The sequence below is a fragment of the Protopterus annectens genome, chromosome 2.part0 (genome assembly GCF_019279795.1).
Source record: "Protopterus annectens isolate FY-2018-M chromosome 2.part0, PAN1.0, whole genome shotgun sequence".
NCBI classification, from domain to species: Eukaryota; Metazoa; Chordata; order Ceratodontiformes; family Protopteridae; genus Protopterus; species Protopterus annectens.
In genome coordinates this window covers 1,399,394,687-1,399,413,441 of record NC_056728.1, presented here as the reverse complement: position 1 = coordinate 1,399,413,441, position 18,755 = coordinate 1,399,394,687, and the positions used below count along the sequence as shown (strand labels likewise).

At 41.9% G+C, this 18,755-nt stretch overlaps 1 protein-coding gene across 1 annotated transcript in view; it reads right to left on the bottom strand.

Moving 5' to 3' along the window:
• Nucleotides 1-18,755, bottom strand: part of CLGN (calmegin) — a 2,483,974-nt gene that overhangs the window by 1,911,451 nt on the left and 553,768 nt on the right. The window contains exon 2 of the mRNA XM_044061624.1: nucleotides 3,406-3,570. Within this exon, the coding sequence (XP_043917559.1) occupies nucleotides 3,406-3,561 (156 nt within the window). The 5' untranslated portion in view covers nucleotides 3,562-3,570. The remainder of the gene's footprint in view (nucleotides 1-3,405; nucleotides 3,571-18,755) is intronic.

Sequence of the window (18,755 nt, the reverse complement as noted above, 5' to 3'; positions counted from 1 at the left end):
TGGGGCATTGTACTCGATCATTGGTCTGATAAGTGAAGAGTACAGGGGAACAATGACCTCACTAGATCTGGATGTAAATCCCTTCATGATCAGGTGGGCAATGTAGAAGGTCTTTCTAACCACTTTAGCAACGTGAGTGTCAAAAGAAAGGCCACTGTCAACCTGGGTCCCCAGGTCCCTGATAACCTCTTCTGTGCTTAGTGGATTGCCACCTATATGGTAGCTTGGGGTTACCTTGTTTTTCCCAAAGGGTATGACTATACATTTTTTGGCGTTTAACTTCAGGCCATGGCTCTGGCACCAGCTATCTGTTTCCGTGAGTCCCTTCTGAAGGATATCCGTGTCCGATGCACTTTCCACTATGGTGCCCAGTTTGCAGTCGTCAGCAAACTTTGTCAGCTAAAGTCCTCCCATGTTGGCCTGTACTTCTGAGAAGTAGATGCCGAACAATAGGGGGCCAAGGACCGAGCCCTGTGGGACACCACTTGTGACCGGCTTGGAGTCTGACATAGCGCCAGCAACTCTAACCCTGTGGGTTCTGTCCTTAAGCCAGTTTGCAACCCATCTTGTGACATATGGGTTTACATTTAAGCTGGTAAGTTTTTCTACAATACCCGAGTGGGGTATTGTGTCAAAAGCCTTTGCAAGGTCAAGGTAGGCTGTATGGACTGCCTTTCCCTCATCAATGGCCTTGGTGACTGTTTCGAAGAAGTCGACCAAGTTCAAAAGGCATGATCTGCCCTTGACGAAGCCAAACTGGGTCGGGTCCAATGTCTGCAAGTCCCCTATATCTTTGTTTATGAGCTCCATTATGATCCTCTCCATAGCTTTGCAGACTAGACTTGTTAAGCTTATGGGGCGTAATTAACAGGGTCCGTAGAGGCACCGCCTTTGTGGAGTGGGACCACAGTTGCCGTACGCCACTCCTTGGGCACGTATCCTGTGGTAAGGCTGAGATTAAACAGCTGCCTTATGTGTGGGTTTAATTCCTCATTAAGCTCGTGTAGCACACAGCCGGGGACACCATCTGGTCCCATTGATGCTGTGTTTTAGCTTTAGAGAGAGCAGCTTTCACCTGCGCATTTGAGATGTCTGGGAGGCTACACTCCGCTGGGATAGTTATCTCTCCTTTAGGGGGGAGGGGTGAAGTTTGCACTGAACCTGTCTGCCAGTATGTTGGCAATGTCTGTGGGTTCAGTGATTTTTGTATCATTTTGGACTAATTCTGAGCATATCTGGGAGTTTCCACCCAGGTTCCTAACATAGCTGAAAAAGGCCTTATGATTGTCCTTTGAATCCATGGCAATGTTTCTCTCAAAATTGGCCTTAGTTGATTTTATGAGTGCTCGTATTTTTTTACTAATAATGATCAGGGGTGACTTCCCTTTTATGGATTTTGTTCTATCATGTAATAGCTTTCTCCTCTTATTGTAAAGTTTGTTAATGGCTGGGGTCCACCAGACTGGACGTTTGCCTTTTGTGGAAAGAGTCTTGGTTTTATTTGGGATTGCCTGATCCATGCAGTCTTGGAGGTGTTCATAGAAGGCATTTGTAAGGGCTTCGCAGCTTGGGTTGTGGTTTCCACTGGCTCAGGGGCCTTGAAGGATACCACACCAGTCTTGAGTAGTGTGAAGTTTGCTTTAGAAGTTCTTCACTGTGGTCTTTTTGTTTGGGGTGGGGCGGGATGTGGATTTCCAGTGAGATTAGTTTATGATCAGATCTCACCAATGAGGGATATACTTTCGGTGTGGAGCATTTTGTCCCCATGTTTGTGATAATGAGATCTAGTATATTTTCTCCTCTCATGGGAACAGTGACTAGCTGTTCCATGGCATTTGAATTTATGAACTCCAGGAACCGCTGGGCTAGAAAGTTAGGGCTTGAGTAATGTTCCCAGTCTATATTCGGGTAGTTGAAGTCATCCAATATGATGGTGTTTGGAGATATATTTATACCCTTCAGTGTCTTCAGGAAGGCTGTGTGGGGTTCCTGAGTTTGAGAGGGTGGCCTGTAGCATGCTACAATTTGTAGAGCAGTTTTTCCTATGGTTAGTTGCACCTGGATGGTTTCCGAAGCTTTGTGCGTTGCCACCAACCTGGAGGTGTGGGTATCCTTTATGAATATGGATACACCCCCTCCTTTTGTGGTGTGGTCTGGGTTTTGGGTCCGGAACGCATGATATGAGGTAAAACCTAATAGTGCCGGGGTGCTCTCAGGAGCCTTGAATCAGGTTTCAGTTACAGCGCAGACATCGATGTTCTCCATACTGAGAAGGGCCTTGAGTGCGTGCATTCTTCAATTATGAAGTAAGAGTGCTACTGCAAGAAAAGATGGGTACTGCACCAGTATGCAAAGTAGCACCTGTAAAAGCAAGGACCTGCACAGTAAAGAGCTTTCCAATTACTAATGGAAGTGTTGACACCTGTTGATGCAAAACTACTACAACTAACACCAACTATAAACTGATGTCTGCAAAGCAGTTACTGGTTAGGGCTGATACCTGGCAGGCCTTCATAGCTGAATCCAATTCCAGAGGAAAGACTTCAGTAGGAATTCAGGTCAGATTCAGTTAGGGGATTTGGTCTCCAGATGTTCAATGACATTTCACAGCTGCTGCTAGGAAAATGTAGTCTATTATGGGAGAGATAGCACCATCCACAAAGAAGACATGAGGTCAAAACTAGGACTAGCTGTTTAAGATGGGGAATATACAGGTTCCACCTACAATATTGGGGGGGGGGTGGCACTCTAGCCATGATGGTAGGCTGCAATGCAATTAAGGTAGGCAACTTGAGCTTACTGCCATCCTTTTGTTCCATTATTCTTAATAGTTTACTAGTCCTTGGTCATATAATAAGGACTGATAAACTAAGAAGGGTCGGTGTTCTTCTGTCCCAAAGCTGACCCCTATAGTTGCTCAAGCTTCTGGGTCAATAAATAATTCTGAAAAAAATATGCAATGACAATTTTGGTTGTAGTATTATGCTTAAGAGAAATGGAGTAGCATGGGCAATACTTGCAGACTGTCACGTAGAATTTATTCTTCATAAAGATTCATTCAGCAAAGTCAAGAATGCAAACAAGGAACACAGCCCATGAAACTCCAGAGGTAAAAAAGTTAGAAAAAAAAAAACACCTTCCAACACACAGTAAAAATATGAGTTGAACTCTCTCTCAAAATCTGGATTGCACAGCCTGGGGTCATCTAATGCCCAATAATTCTTCTGCAGTGGAAAAAAATGGAGAGGTGGGGGAGCAGTGCATCATGGGAGAGACGAAGAAGTGTCAACAGCTTGGGAAATTTTTATATGTTGAGCAGTCCTAACATCTGTACCACAACTCCTACTAGTTTCTGCAGACAGAACTCTTAAGATACTAAATGACTTCACATTTATCTGAAAATACCTCTATGGAAGGTACAATGTCTTGTCTGGTTTCACTTTCTTCATGATCTTCTCCCTCCACTTCTTCAGTTTTAGCATTACTGTCTTCAGTTCCAGCTATCAATACAGATGCGGAAAGCAGAAGTCCCACACACAGCCAGTTCCACTTAGGAATCATATTGGTCACCTATATGCAGGCAAAGAAAAGTAAAAGTTATGTACTCACCATAACTATGCATCTGTGTTGTCCAGTTTCATTCTTCCTCAACAAATAGGTTCGGATCTGATCCTCAGATATGACAAGGCCACTTTCTCTAGATTCTAGGATCCGACTCTCAAGCTCCTTCCTTGCCCATACGCCCCTGACCACTATATTACCTCAAATCGAGTTTGCTGCTATTATACAATATCACCAGGTATCTTAACATTGATATGCCAGAAAAGTGACAGCTGAAAGATCAAGAGCTCAAACAGGAACTATGGTTCCTATCAACAATTCCGTTAGGTCTCTCCCAAAGACAAGCACAGGGGGAAGGTGGGAAGGAAGTTGAGGAAGAATGAAAATGGACAACACAAATGTACAGTTATGGTGAGTACATGACTTTTATATCTGATATTGGCCATTTTCATTCGTTCCTCAATTAATTAGACAGATTCCCCAGCTACAGTAATTTTGGGTGGCCCTCATGGAAGGATGTTCCAGAGAACAGTAGAACCAAATTCAGCTCTTTTTCTGGAGACGATGTCCAATTTGTAATGAGCAATGAAAGTATGAGCATTAGACCATGTGGCAGCTGCACAAATGTCATCAATGGAGGCTCTAGCTCAAAAAGCAGCTGATGTACCTATTAACCTAGCTGAGTGTGCTTTTGGTTGTCTTGATAAGGTTAGGCATCTCAAGGAATAAATGTAGAAAATGGAATCTGTTATCCATTTAGCTAGTGTAGTTTTTGAGACTGGTCTTCCCATCTTACTACTAGTAAAGGAGACAAATAATTGATCAGTTTTTCTAAACTCTCCTTTATTGCCAAATTTGGGAAAGAAAACCAGTAAACTGATCACTTGATTGATGTTTGTTTCAGGGCAACTTTTGGTAGAAAGAAAGGATTATTGTGTAAGGTAACTATCTTTGTGAAAAAAATCAAATATGGTGGTTTTGAAGACACTGCTTAAGAGTTCAGATACTTGTCTTGCTGAAGTTATGGCCACCCCCAGAAAGACCATTTTCCAAGACAGAAACTTAAGGTCTACTTTGGCTGAATGTTCAAAAGGTGAATACACCAAAGTCTGTAAGACCAAAGTCAGGTCCCAAGGCAGAGTGGGGTCCTTAACTGGAGGTCTAAGTAAAAAGGTACCTTTAAGAAAGGCCTTGCATAACTTAGATGAAGCTAAAGGAGAAGCATTATCTCTAATGTGGTAGTTGGAGATGGCTGCTAAGTGAACTCTGATGGTGGAGAAACTTGACCGACTTTGAAAGATGGAGGGAAGAAAATCTAAAACAGCAGGGAGTGGAGGAGTGAAAGGATCAAACTCTCTCTGATGAGCCCAAAAGGAAAGCCTCTTCCATTTACTCTTATAAATCTTCCTAGTCGACAGCTTGTGAGATGAAAATAGAATTTAGGCAGGAAAGCCTGGAATGTTTAGCCATCATTGGAAATGGAGAAACTGTGTGGTCAACTTGAGGCCTGCAATATCTGGATGAATCACACCCGATGGGTGTGACAGGAGGTCTGGAATGGGATACAGTGTCCAAGGAGGACATACTACATGAGACCACAGGAAGGGGAACCACACTTGCCAAGGCCAGAAGGGAGCAATGAGGATTACTTTGCTCCTCAACCATAGTGCTTTCTGAAGAAACTTGGGGATTAAAGGGGAGGGGAAGCATAAGGGAGACCGGAGGGCTAAACGTGGACTACAGCATCTTTTGGAGAATATCCCCGAGAGGGAATTAGGGAAAAGAAGCTGCTGCATTTGTTGCTGAGGGGAGAAGCAAATAGATTGCAGCATGGTTGACCCCATTTGCGGAAGATCATATCTGCCACGGATTGATTTACAGACTACTCGTGAGGCATCATAATAGTCCTGCTGAGCTTGTCCGCTAAGATGTTGGACTTCCCCAGTATGTCAGTCACTACAAGAAAGCAGATGGAGGAGATCACCCACTGCCAAACTCTGACTGCCTCTCAGCAAAGTGGGGTAACATCTGGTTCTCCCCGTCTGATGATGTACCAGACTACTTCACATGTTGTCCATTTGAATAGCAACAGTTCCTAGTGGAAGAGAGCTCTGAAGGGCCTTGCAATGCTAGAAGCACCGCTCTCATCTCCAGGACATTTATATGCAAAATGGCCTTTTCTGGGGCCCACGTCCCTTGAATGGTCCACCCCAAGTAATATCCCACCATCCCAACTTGGAAGTGTCCCAGTTATCTAAGTAAGGAAACATTCTGAATCCGAGCAGTCTTAGATGAGCTGCTACCACTGCCATGCATTTGGTGAACACCCTAGGGACTGTGGTGAGACTGAAGAGCAGGGCTCTGAACTGGTAATGACTGGCTCCCAGCCGGAAGCATAAGTATCTTCAACAGTGCCTGTTCATTTTCATGTGACAGCATGCGTCTTGAACATTGATACAGCACATCTAGTCTTCCTTACATAGGAAAGGCAGAATGGACTCAACCGTGAATATCAAGAATTTGGACATTTTTACAAACTGGTTCAGATAAATGAGATTCAAAGTGAGTCTCAAGTCCCCTGATTTCGTTGGTAGTAAAAATAACCATGAGTCAATTCCGGATCCTCTTTGGTCTGGGGAGACCTCTTGGATGACTCTTTTGTCCAGCAGCTTTTGAACCTCTAGAGCTGCGAACTCCCACTGATTGGGTGGAACATCAGGGAGACATTTTCTTTTCCTTTGGGGAATTTGTAAAAAGGGAAAGAAATATCCTCTGGATATAAACCTTTGCATTCATAAATCTTTTGTGATGGCTATCCAGGCTTTTATGTGCAAGCAACACCAAACAAACTGGAAACAAAATCAACATAATAATACACGGACCTTCGTTTATTGCAGCACAAGATGGTAAAACAATAAAAGATAAGCGCTTTTGTCTCGGAACACATCCGTGATTTCATCAGATGAATGCAGAAGTACCCTACAGGGTTAGAAAAGGATTCAGTGTTACATAAAGAGCTGTTACACATGTTTGATAGACATGGATGCGAACTCATGGATTTACCCATAAAACACAATGAAAGGTTGACTGAACGACTTTGCAATGAGATCAGTCTACTTGATAAAACTATTTCAGAGGATTTACTGTACCAACAGCATAAATTGGAACATTTCAGAATCAAGAAAAAGATAGATGAACAGGCTGAAAAGATTAAATAGGAAAATTTTAAAAGTTTGAGGGGGATATGGAAGTGTATTCCAACAATAAAGCCTATCCAAACCATGCAACCTCTCAGAGGTGGGGTAAACATTTTGGACAAGACCACAGGGAGGCTGAGGTTGTTCATATGAGGGATGTCAACTAAAGAGGTGATGTTCAACATTTTAATCAACAGGACCCTTTTGAATTTCCTCCCCTAAGATGCTCGGAACATCTAAGAGACAAGAGGAAGGACCAGTGGACAGGTCAAAATTTCCAACAACAATTACAGAGGGAGTAAGGGCAGAACAAGGTATGCAAGAAAAAAGGATGGTAGTGTTGAATGGCAGTTCACATGAATTTGAGCTCAACTTGGACAATAATGAGTTATGTGTGACTATGTTCAATTCAACTGGTGGTTTTAAAGTTTTTAATTTCAGCTCTTGCTAAATTGAAAGGAAACATGCAGATTTATTTGCCAAAGGTTTGACATTTGTGCCTGCAACTAGGACAATATCATGTTCGTACAATAACCTCATGGACAATATCTTAGAACTAAAATTTTATGTTAGAAAACTGAATTTATGTCTGCTATTTCAGGATACCATACTTGTAACAACTTCTCTAAAAAATACCTAGTGTGCTCAACCCCCAACTACATCCAATTATGCAAACCGTTGAGTGGGTATGAGAATTGGATATTAGGCATACATTAAGTAAAAAGCCTTTTAAAGGAAATGAGTGGAATCTCACAAAAAGTGAATGTGAAATGCTCAATGATTTAATGGCTACAAAATAAGAATTATGAAACCAGACTGGTGGGGGGGGGGGGGGTGATCATGGCCCAATGTGATTATGTGGAACATATACATGGAATATTGTTTGATGATACCTACAGGCAGGTATCTAAAAATGAAGTGAATGTAGTGTATAGAAAAGTTTTTTTGTCATTGTTTGCCATCTTGATGCAACAAATGGAAGTGGATGAATATGATTATTTGAATTTAACTGACTTCATGGTGCCCACCATTTCTGGAGTCAGAAAAATACATAAAAGTATTAATAACCCACCCATGAGACCTATTGTTGATGCTAGATGTTCTATTACTTATACAACAGCAAAATTCTTGGAAAACAAACTGAAGGGGGAGGTAAACAGGAATGCTTGTGTGTGCAAGGACTCTTGGGAGTTTGTGGAGAAATGTAATGGACTGGCTTACAATGACAACTATGTGTTTATAACACATACAAGGTACTTGGACTACATACTCATAGTATGGAAAGATGATATAGACAAAATTTTACCCTTTGTTGAATACCTCAACAAATCTACTGAATTTTTGGTGTTTACTCATGAGGTAGGTACCAGATGTATTTCCTACTTGGATGTACAGTTATAGGTTCATAGGTAAGTATTAGGCTATCGGCCCTAGGGCCTATACAAGCCTAGCCAAACGAGTTCCCTGGATTTTGCCACCCAAGAAAATTATTTTCATGTGCTCCTGTCGAGAAGAGCCACAGCAGTGATTTCTGGGGTGAATTTCCTATTACCCATCTAATTGTCAAGATTTCTCTTAAAGAGGGCTAATGAGGAGCTTTGCTTGATATGAATGGGCACCCTATTCCAGAGCAGGGGAAGTCTCTGGGACAGGAATCTATCCCTCCAGCATGTTCTGTTTATTGTGGTGACAAGGTTTAGGTCCCTGGACCCTGTGGCTAGGAGAGACTGGGATTTCTTTACGTGTAGGATGTCCATCAGGTCTAGGTTAGACATGGCTTTGTACGTTAGGTAGAGGTTGTCTCATAGTAGGCGATATGCGACAGAGTAGAGCTGGAGGTTTTTGAGACGGTCAGCGTATGGCAACTGTTTGAGGCTGGTAATCCTCTTAGTGAGGTATTTCTGTGGCCTTTCCAGCTGTTGCAGATGTCTTGCGACGTACATGCCAAATGGGGCATTGTACTCTATGATGGGTCTAATATGGGATGAGTAGAGAGGAACGATAACCTCTCTTTTTCTGGAGGAGAACCCCTTTGTGATGAGGTTTGCCACGTAGAAGGATTTCCTGACTACTGTGGTGATGTGATTATCAAAGGAGAGACTACTATCCACCTGTGGCCCATGGTCTCTTATCACACTTTCGGTGTTTAATAGGCTACCGCCTATGTGGTAGTTCATGGATACGGTATTTTTCCAAAGGGGACGACAATGCACTTCTTGGCATTGAACTTTAGGCCATGACTCTGATACCAAGCATCAGTCTCAGTGAGGCCTCTTTGTAGAATGCCCACTTCCTTAAGAGAATCGATTATGGCTCCTAGTTTGCAGTCATCTGCAAATTTCGTTAGCCAGAGACCAGCTGTATTTGCCTGGACTTCAGAGAAGTAGATACAGAACAGGAGAGGGCCCAGGACCAAACCCTGTGGTACTCCGCTTGTCACTGGTCTGGGGTCGGATTTGGAGTTGGCTACTTTCACTGTGTGGGTTCTGTCAGTGAGCCAGTTGGTCACCCATATTGTGATATAGGGATTTATGCCTAGTCCAGTGAGTTTATCTATAATACCAGAGTGGAGGATGGTGTCAAAAGCCTTGGCAAGGTCAAGATAGGCAGTGTGCACTACCTTATCCTCGTCTACAGCTCTTGTGACTGCTTCAAAGAAGTCAATCAGGTTTAGGAGGCACGATCTACCCTTTACAAACCCAAACTGAGTGGGGTCCAGAGTTTGGAAGTTAACTATACCTTTGTTTACAATCTCTAGGATGATGCGTTCCATGGCCTTGCAGACCAGGCTCGTCAGGCTAATGGGGCGGTAGTTCCCAGGGTCTGTGGTGGCACCCGCTTTGTGGAGTGGGATAACTGTCGCTGTGTGCCACTCCTTAGGCACAAAGCCTGAAGTGAGGCTATGGTTGAACATGATACTTAGGTGGGGCGCCAGTTCATTCTGTAGTTCGTGCAGAACGCAGCCTGGGATGTTGTCCAGTCCCATAGATGCTGTGTTCTTGGCTTTGGACAGTGCGGTCTTCACCTGTGTGGCCGTGATTTCAGGGGGGTTGCAATCATCCGGTATGGGGTCTTAGCTAAGGAAAAAATAAATAGGAGACTTAGAACTAAGATTTTTAGAAAAGCAACTTATTCCATCTCCTTCCTTCATTATTCTAGTGCACATCCTACAGTTCAAAAGAAAGTGGCATTAAAAGCACAGTTTGTCCGAGCAGCCTGGATGGTAACAGACTTGGATGATTTTATAGAAGAATGTTTGGTAATGAAGAATATGTTTAAGAGAACGGGTTACCCAGACAATTTCACAGATGGGCATATGCAGGAGATAATGGTTAAGAGGGAGAGACAATATTTCAAACTCATTTTAAGAAGTTAATAACCAACTAATGTATGATGGGATGCCAAATGATAGTAGTTTTAATGCTAGGATTGTGTTGGTGAACACTTTTTCTTGGACAGTGTAAACATTAAATGGATTCTTCAAAAAAAAAAAAAAAATGGAATTTGCTATCAGAACATAGAGAGCTAGTACAAAAAGTGGGGGATAAGCCAATGATAGTACACAAAGAAGGGGAAATGCCTTAAATACATATTTGAGTCCACCAAAAGATTCAGCAATGACATTAATAAAAAATATGGGTATGAGAAGGTGTAGCTGTTGCCACTACTGTAAATTCAAAATATGTGAAGATACCTTCACAATCAATAACATTCATACAAAGGTTAAAGGGAAATTCTAATTGTGACACGAGGGGTGCAGTGTATGCAGCAATCTGCCAACAATGTGCACGGTTTTATGTAGATAAAACAGGGAAGAAATAAAGGAAAGGATTTACAAACACATTTACGATATTAAGAAAAAGAAATTAACAAATGCCCTGGACAAACACATTGAACATTTCCACGGTCATAGTTTTACATTTATAATTTTAGAAAACATAGACCGTAATGTGAGAGGGGGACCACAGGGTACCATTTTAGAGAAAAAACAACTGCTCTGGCAAGTATGTTTAAATGCAGGCTGCCCACCTGATTCAAATGAGGTTGCATCTATTATGTGTTTATTAAAATTGCAGGCATGCACTAGATAGGTTTCAAATATTTTTGAACTTTTTTAGTTGGAAATGAGCACAATACTTTTGAATATTATGTATTTTAAATGAGTGTCTATATATGTGCTTAGTACACTGTTGCTTTATGGATGCAATTTCTGGAATGGTCATGTGATGAAATTTTTAAAGTTTAATTGCAAGCGCTTTGTAACAATATTTCATCTGATAAAGTGTTGGGGTGTTCTGAGATGAAAGCACTTATCTTTTGTTGTTTTACTCTCTTGTTCTGCAGTAAATGGAGGTTCATCTATCATTGGTTTGATTTCGTTTCCTTTTAGGAGCAGGGACTACTGCCCCCCCCCCCCCCCCCGACTGCCTCCAGAGAAAGACAGTCGGGCAACTCTTCGGGAGCACTGAAAAGATTTGTCTGAGAAGGAATCTCAAGACCCTTGATTCTGTGGACTCCCTCTGCATCTTCCACTGTAGCTATTCCCCCCTCTGCTTCTGGAGAAAAGTTTCTGTGTGACTCTTGGAAAGACCCTTGACATTTCCGGAACCACATTTTTTTATCACCATGTTGATTCCTAGAAAAAGGTCTCTGCAGGGTAGAAAAGTGGATTCCAATGGCAGACAAGATCTTTCTATCTTGCTCACTATGGGAAAGTGTCTTTTTAATGCTTGGCCCAAAAAGAAGCTTCATTAAAAGAAGCATTGATGAATGATGCCTTGAAGGACTTCACAAAAATCGCATAACCGCATTTAGGCATGTCTCCTAATGGCTATGGCTGAACCGGCCACTGGTGAGGAACCTTCAGCTGCGTGCAACATTAGCCTCATGGATGCATTTGCAATGGATTGCAGGGTGGCCAGTTATGAGGAAAAATAGTTTTGGTCCTCTGCAGACATGGACACAGGGGTAGAGTTAGAGAGTTCCTTAACTAAGTCCCTATGTAACCTAGTGTATGCCATGTAATTTAGAGACCATAAGGCAAAGGTCACCGGAGCATACATTCGCTTCCCAAACCTGTCCAATGCCCTAGACTCTCTATTAGTGGGATGGACAATAGAGCTCTGCTTAGCCATCTCCTTTTTGATGGCTGCCACAATAACCATGGCATGTACAGGGATTCCCTTGGTCCAGTGTTGTCTGTCGGAGGGGGGTGCTCAAAATTTTGTCCAGGCTTCTGGGGATCAGTTCCATGGAGTCGGTTTCTTCCATGCCCTGAAGGACATAAGGTCTATAAGCTCATCCACAGGAGGGGTAACCCAAGGCACTGGTCCAGACCCAAAGGCTTCCAAGAACACAGATTCCTCCTGGGAAGGGGTTTGGGAAGACCAACCACCTTTTTGGCGAATGATCTTTAAGATGTCTCCAAATGAGACATCTTAAGGTGAAGATCTAGAGGAGCCTTCCCCTTCATCAAAACCGGTGACTTCTGTTAGGGATTCCTGAGGGGAATCCAAGTGTCTCCTCTTGCACAACCTCTTCAGGTGGTTCTTCTGGAGAGGTGCCGGAAGCAGCGGGGAGTTCCCTAGTGGGAACTGCTTGGAAGCTCATATAGGCTGGCTGTCCCTGAAGTGTAGAATGAGTAGGCTCAGGCACAGGATCTAAAGAGGGAATAGGAACTGAAGACAAAACCTTCTCCACTACCTTGAAGGAAGAATGGCCAGCAGAAGCCAAGGACAATCCAACTCGCAGCAGAGACGATCCAAGCCCCTCCCCAATTCTCCAAGAGAGGAGTAGGAGCTGAGCTGTTCAAAGCTGAAGTCTTGAGGGGAAGCAACTGCCCCGGAAACATTGGAGTTGAAGTCAACCCCTCAGATATGACAAAGACGCTTTGGCTCCGAGAACCATCAGGCTATGGGGGGTAGAAGCCAATTGGATAGGAGACGTTGATGGAGTGAAAGACAGCGTATCTTCAGATACGACAGTTCAACTCTCAGAGATCTCGGATCTGAGGTCTACAAAACAGCAGGTTGGATCTGAGAAGGAGCGATAAGAGAAAGAAATGAAGGTTTATGCCTCACAGATCTGATGGAGATGGCAAGACCCCCATCTGGATCTGTGTTCTGAGGAATTTTCTCGTCATCCTATTCACCTCTGCCTCAGAATGATTTTGTGAGGACCTAACAAAGGAAAAAGTGAAAGATGGCCTGAAAGACTTTTTAAGAGTCTCCTGAAGGAAGGGAGATCTCAAGCTCAAAGATACTAGCTCTGATGAAAAGCCTTGTACTACAGAGCCAAGGACACTTAACAATGAAGATGTCAGATCTGAAGTCTTTGGATCTGAACTGTTGAAAACCTTCTGCAGTGGCTTTGGAAACTGTGCAGGGGAGTGTTTTTGGTGCTCCCTGGCTTCCTTGGACTTATAAGAGGGGGTTTGAGCCCCTGATGTGGAAGTATCAGATGAAGGAGCAGAAGCTGGAAGGAGGCCTTTTAGTAGTAGCTTATTCCTCCTATCACTTATGGCTCTGGTATTAAAAGCAGTACAGCTGGAGCAGAAGATGTCCAGGTGTGCTGGGCCTACACAACAGCTGCACTCCCCATGGGCATCAGAGTTGGGGATCCTATTCCCACAGGAAGTGCACTTCTTGAACCCAGTCGGCTTTTCAGCCATACTGTAAGAAAGAAATACTACGAACAAATGAACAAGCAACAAACTACAAGAAAGTTTTTTTTTTTTTTTAAACAGGACTAGGTCTAACTCCACAAAAAAAAAATAATACCAGCAAAGGTAATAAGAAAAATACCTTAGTTTGAGGTACAGAAAGATTACACTGGCAACAGTAAGAAGACTACTGAAATAACAAAAGGTAGAGAAAGGTAGATAAAAGGTAAGGAAAAAAAAGGGTAAGATGTTGTGTGTGTGTGTGTGTGTGTGTGTGTGTGTGTGTGTATATATATATATATATATATATGATAAATAGAGATAAAGGTAAGAAATCACTAAATACGAATTAACTACAAAGAATTCCTAACTTTATACTCACAAATCAACCCACTAGAGCTCAAGAGAATGCAGTCCCAACCGAACAGCCGAAGCGTAGGAAATGAGATCTAAGGTAACACACTGGTCAGGGGCATTATGGGTAAGGGAGGAGCTTGACAGTCGGATCCTAGAATCTAGAGAAAGTGGCTGAGTCACATCCCAGAATCGGATCCAAACCCTTTCGTTGAAGAACTAATGAAAATGACATCACATCTAGTATTACTTCAAAGTATAGTTTCAAAGATCCACTTATTTCTTATGGGAAATGTTTGAAATTAGTTTTTATATGCCAGATATAACATGCAGTTCACTGGTACAAAGTCTATAAGGATGAAACTGTATGTTTAACTCATTAAGCTGTACTTTTTGCAAGCTTATTAGCTATAACATTTAGAAATGTAAGCATATTTGGTTTGCACACATACCAAAATAAAACATATAGGTCATCAAATGAAATACAAGGAAAGGATTACCTGTATACATACCTCTCAACCTGGTAACATCAAAAATCTGGACAAGGCCCATGGAAAATAGGTACAAATCTGTACGCTGATTAACATGCAATTTGCATACATAATTACATAACCCCGCCCGTTGGGATACCAACTTTCAAATGCAAACTGAACAGACAACCAAAATATGGCACCAGAGTCCCCCTGCAGCCATTCCAATGTCCCATTACCTGGTAATTTCACCCCATTTACCATAAACACTAATGTGTGCATACTGCTTTAGTAATACAATGATTATTTGGATTTTTACATTTTACAGACCAATTCACAAACACCAGCAGGCACCTGCCAAACAAAACAACACTGTCTTACAACGAAAATAGACTTGGCATTAAAACTTCTCCGCCCTTGAAACCCACATTCATTGAAACTGCACTGAAACCCACACCACATTCAAAGAAAATGCATTTGGCCAGTGTTGGATAAAGATTACCTTTGGGCTGTTTTCAAATCATTGGCCCCTTGCACACAAAACAAGAAACATACATGTTTTCTTTGATACACCTTCCTGACTTTATTAAATGATATTCCTTGCATAATACAGCACACTTGTTAGATAGAGCACATTTTACATTTACTGTTTGAACATTTTTCAGTAGGCTGTAGGCAATGAAACAAAATGCATGAACCAATAATGACAAAACTGCCCAATTCAGAACATTTCCATCATAAAAGTCTACTTCCAGTGTGTCCACACCCACACTATAAATAGAATGACAGTAGTGTAAGCCAAAGGCATCTTGCACAGCTTTTCACACTTATTTTCAATTTCAGTTTTTTTTTTTTTTTGGGGGGGGGGGGGTACAAAAGGCCAAAAACTGGGGACACATTTTAAACATTGCTTGTATAATTTTGGAAAGTTGCTAGAATAAAATGTGTTTCAACCATGCATTTCACTGGCAAATCTCAAACCCGGGACACTGTACACTACAGTCAGAGAAACATACCACTATTCCAAATCAACAGTTTCCTGAAAGACAGGAAGACTGAAACTTAACTAACTATCATTTAGTGAATTCAGTTCTCACTTGTCACCATAGTTAACTTCTTAGCACAAAAAAGCTGGACAAAGCCAATAATGGGGGAATACATAATTCAGTTCTCACTCATCACCATAGTCATAAATCTGCAGGATTAGAATAAGAAAGCATTTTACTAAAACTATCTGGAGTAGAAAATTCACATCTCCACACTAACAGCTGATCTGGAAGACAGTGTTTACTGTTAACCTATGCAAGTCTTCCTCTTCTCATTCCCACCCCGGCTTTAGTCCTTTAGCTTATTTGTATATTTATTTTTGTACACTCTTGGCAGTTTCTAACTTGCTTCACCTCTAACCACACTGTTTATATGAATATATGCACACACTCACTGAAGCACTCTGACTCATCCTGGCCTTATAAGGCAGCACTCGGTTTCTCTTGTATAATTCAGACAACAGGTATTGACTTGTGATGTTGTTTTCTGCTGTAATGTTGCATTTCATATTTATGAAATATGTATTGTACTGAGCCACTGTATATGTTCCTAATACTATAGTTTGTAAACAGCTGTTGTTGGTTTTAGCTGAACAGGGTCCAGTTTGGATGAGACCACAAGGAAACAGTAAATTAAGAAAATGAGCCTTAAGATAATCTGAATTTTTAAACTGATAAGACAACATTAATTTCAGTGACATTACCGATGAAAAACCTGGTATTGTACATATTTATTTTATATTTTATTATTTATTTTACATTTGTTAACCGGGCTAGTCTAGCTGGATACATATCCTTTTTCAGTAGAGGCCCGAGGAGAAAAGCTCCAACATAATGGTTAATACAAGTCGAAAATACAAGTTAAAAAAAGAGTACATGTTACAAATACAAGAAGAGAGAGAATTTTCATAGATGTTAAATAAGACAACAGAACAATCAGCAGGTTATACACAGTGGAGATTTCTTATATACTAATAGTATAAAGACTAATACAAGAAATAAACACGTTTACAATTTGGTTGATAGATTTTAAACATTTAGAAGGGTTTGAGATATATATTTAGTCAGGTTCACGACATGGGCATAGCCATTGTGTCTTGAGATATTCTTTCAGGTTGTTTTTGAACTGATTGTGTGAGGTTGTAATTCTAAGGTAGTTTGGCAGGGAGTTCCACGGCTTGCCAATGGAGTTGGCAAAGAGGGCATCGCCACCTGAGTTCTTAGCTTTGATGGTTAGGATCTGAGTGCTGTTGGATGATCGAAGACTATTAAGGTTAGTGTATGGGGTCAAAATGCTAGAAAGTGAGGGAGTTCTATCCGGTTGGTTGATTAATTTACAAGCTTCAGTGAGTTGGTTAAGTTTGAGAAGGTTTGGGAGTTCCAACCAGCCAAGTTTCCTCAGGTTAAGACAATGGTGAGTGCGATATGAGGAACCAGTTATAAATCTAGCAATGTGGTTGTAGGCAATAGAGAGCATGTTGAGTTCACGTTTATTGAGGAAAGAAAGGACTGGGGAGGCATAGAGGAGGGTGGAGAGGAGATGTGCGGGCAATAGTTAATTTGGCAGTCGGAGTTAGATAGTTTTTATTCTGTACATGGATCCAAGTTTTTTGTTAACAGATTTTACAGTTTGTGTAATGTGTATATCAAATTTGAGCTTATGGTCAATAGTTACACCTAGTAGTTTGGTACTGGTGACAGGGGTTATGATAGTTCCGTTGTTGGATTTAACATGGAAGGTTGTATTGTTATTGTTTGGGAGTTCTTTTCCTAGGGTTGAGAAGACGTTGGGAAAAATAGTAGTAATTTGGTTTTAGTTGGATTGAGTAGGAGTTTCAGGCCGGTGAACCATTTTTCTACTAGAGAAAAACAGTGTTGAGTGGTGGTTTGGAGATTCAAGAGGGAGACATCAGAGCAGATCAAGGTGGAATCGTCGGCATATTGGATGCAGGTGGATTTAGGGATGACTGTGTGTAGGTCATTTATGAAGATGGAAAACAGAAGTGGACCCAAAATTGAGCCTTGAGGAACGCCTATGGTATTGGGGAGCAGGCCTGATAGTCTGTTTTGCCACCGGAGAGCTTGTTGCCTACCAGTGAGGTAAGCCTGGAACCAGGTTAGTGCTGGGGTGTCCAGATGTAGGGTAGCAAGGTTGTTAAGAAGGAGCTGGTGATTGACCATATCGAATGCTTTCGATAGGTCAAGGAAGAGGGCGGAGGATATTAGTTTGTTATTACGATTGTTATTAATGGAGTCGACAAAGGAAAGGAGGGCAGTGGTTGTACTGTGGTGGGGGCGAAAGCCGTGCTGGGAGTTGGACAGGAGATGATTACAGGTTAGGTAGTGAAGAAGTTGTTTGTGGATGCATCTTTCCATAATTTTCGCTATTGGGGACAGTATAGCTATTGGTCTATAGTTTGATATTTCTGTGGAGTTACCTCCTTTGTGTAGCGGAATGATGTAAGAGATCTTCCAAATAGAGGGGATGCTGGCTTCAGTTATGGTTCTATTGATAAGGATTGATATAGGGTAGGCGATTACATCAGATGCAATTTGTAAGAATTCCGCTGGGAGGTGATCAGCTGCAAGGGTGCTTGGTTTGAGCTTTTTTAGGAGGGTACGTATGTAAGAGGAAGAGACTGGCTTTAAAGCGAAAGGGGTAGGGGCATCGTCACGTGGTTTTGTGGTCGATGGGGGATTGGAGGTTAGTTGACTGGCTAGAGTTTGGATTGTCTCGGTGAAGAAGGAGTTAAAGGTATTGGCTACTTCTTCCTGACTTTTCTCAATAAGTATCTCGGGGGTTGGGGTAGTAGTTTTACCTGGGTGCAGGAGGTTGTTAAAACCAGCCCAGAATTTTTTTGGGTTGTTCTGGTGTTTGTCCTGGAGGAGGCAGTAGTATTGTTTTTTGTCTTGGGTAATGGCTGTTTTAGTAGTGTTTCTTAGCTGTTGAAATTTAGTACGATTTTGGGGGGTTTTTGTTGCTCTCCATGTATCCCAGGCTTGGTCACGGAGTTTAATTTTGTTTTTTGTTTCTCTAGTTAGCCAGGGAGCTAAACGTACTTTGGATCTAATTTGTCTATGTGGGGCATGTGAGTCAAGTATCTTAAGGAATGTGTTGTTGAAGTGGGACACACTCTCCTGGAGGGGTAGAGTTTTTAATAGGGTCCAATTGCAGGATTTTAGGTCATCAAGAAATAGTTGTGGGATAAATTTCTTTTTGTTTCTGATAAGTCTATATAAGGGGGGGTTGGAAGTTGGGCATTTATGTTTAATAATATAAGTTATTAGGTGGTCACTGAGATCACTGGGAAGGGTACCTGTGGTATAGTTGTTTGAGTCTCAGTTAGTAAGGATCCAGTCAATGGTACTTTCTTTTTGGAGAGTATTGCCTATTCTGGTTGGGGATAGAATATGTTGGGAAAAACCATGTAGGTTAATGGGTTGTGGGGTAGTGTGGGTAGAACAG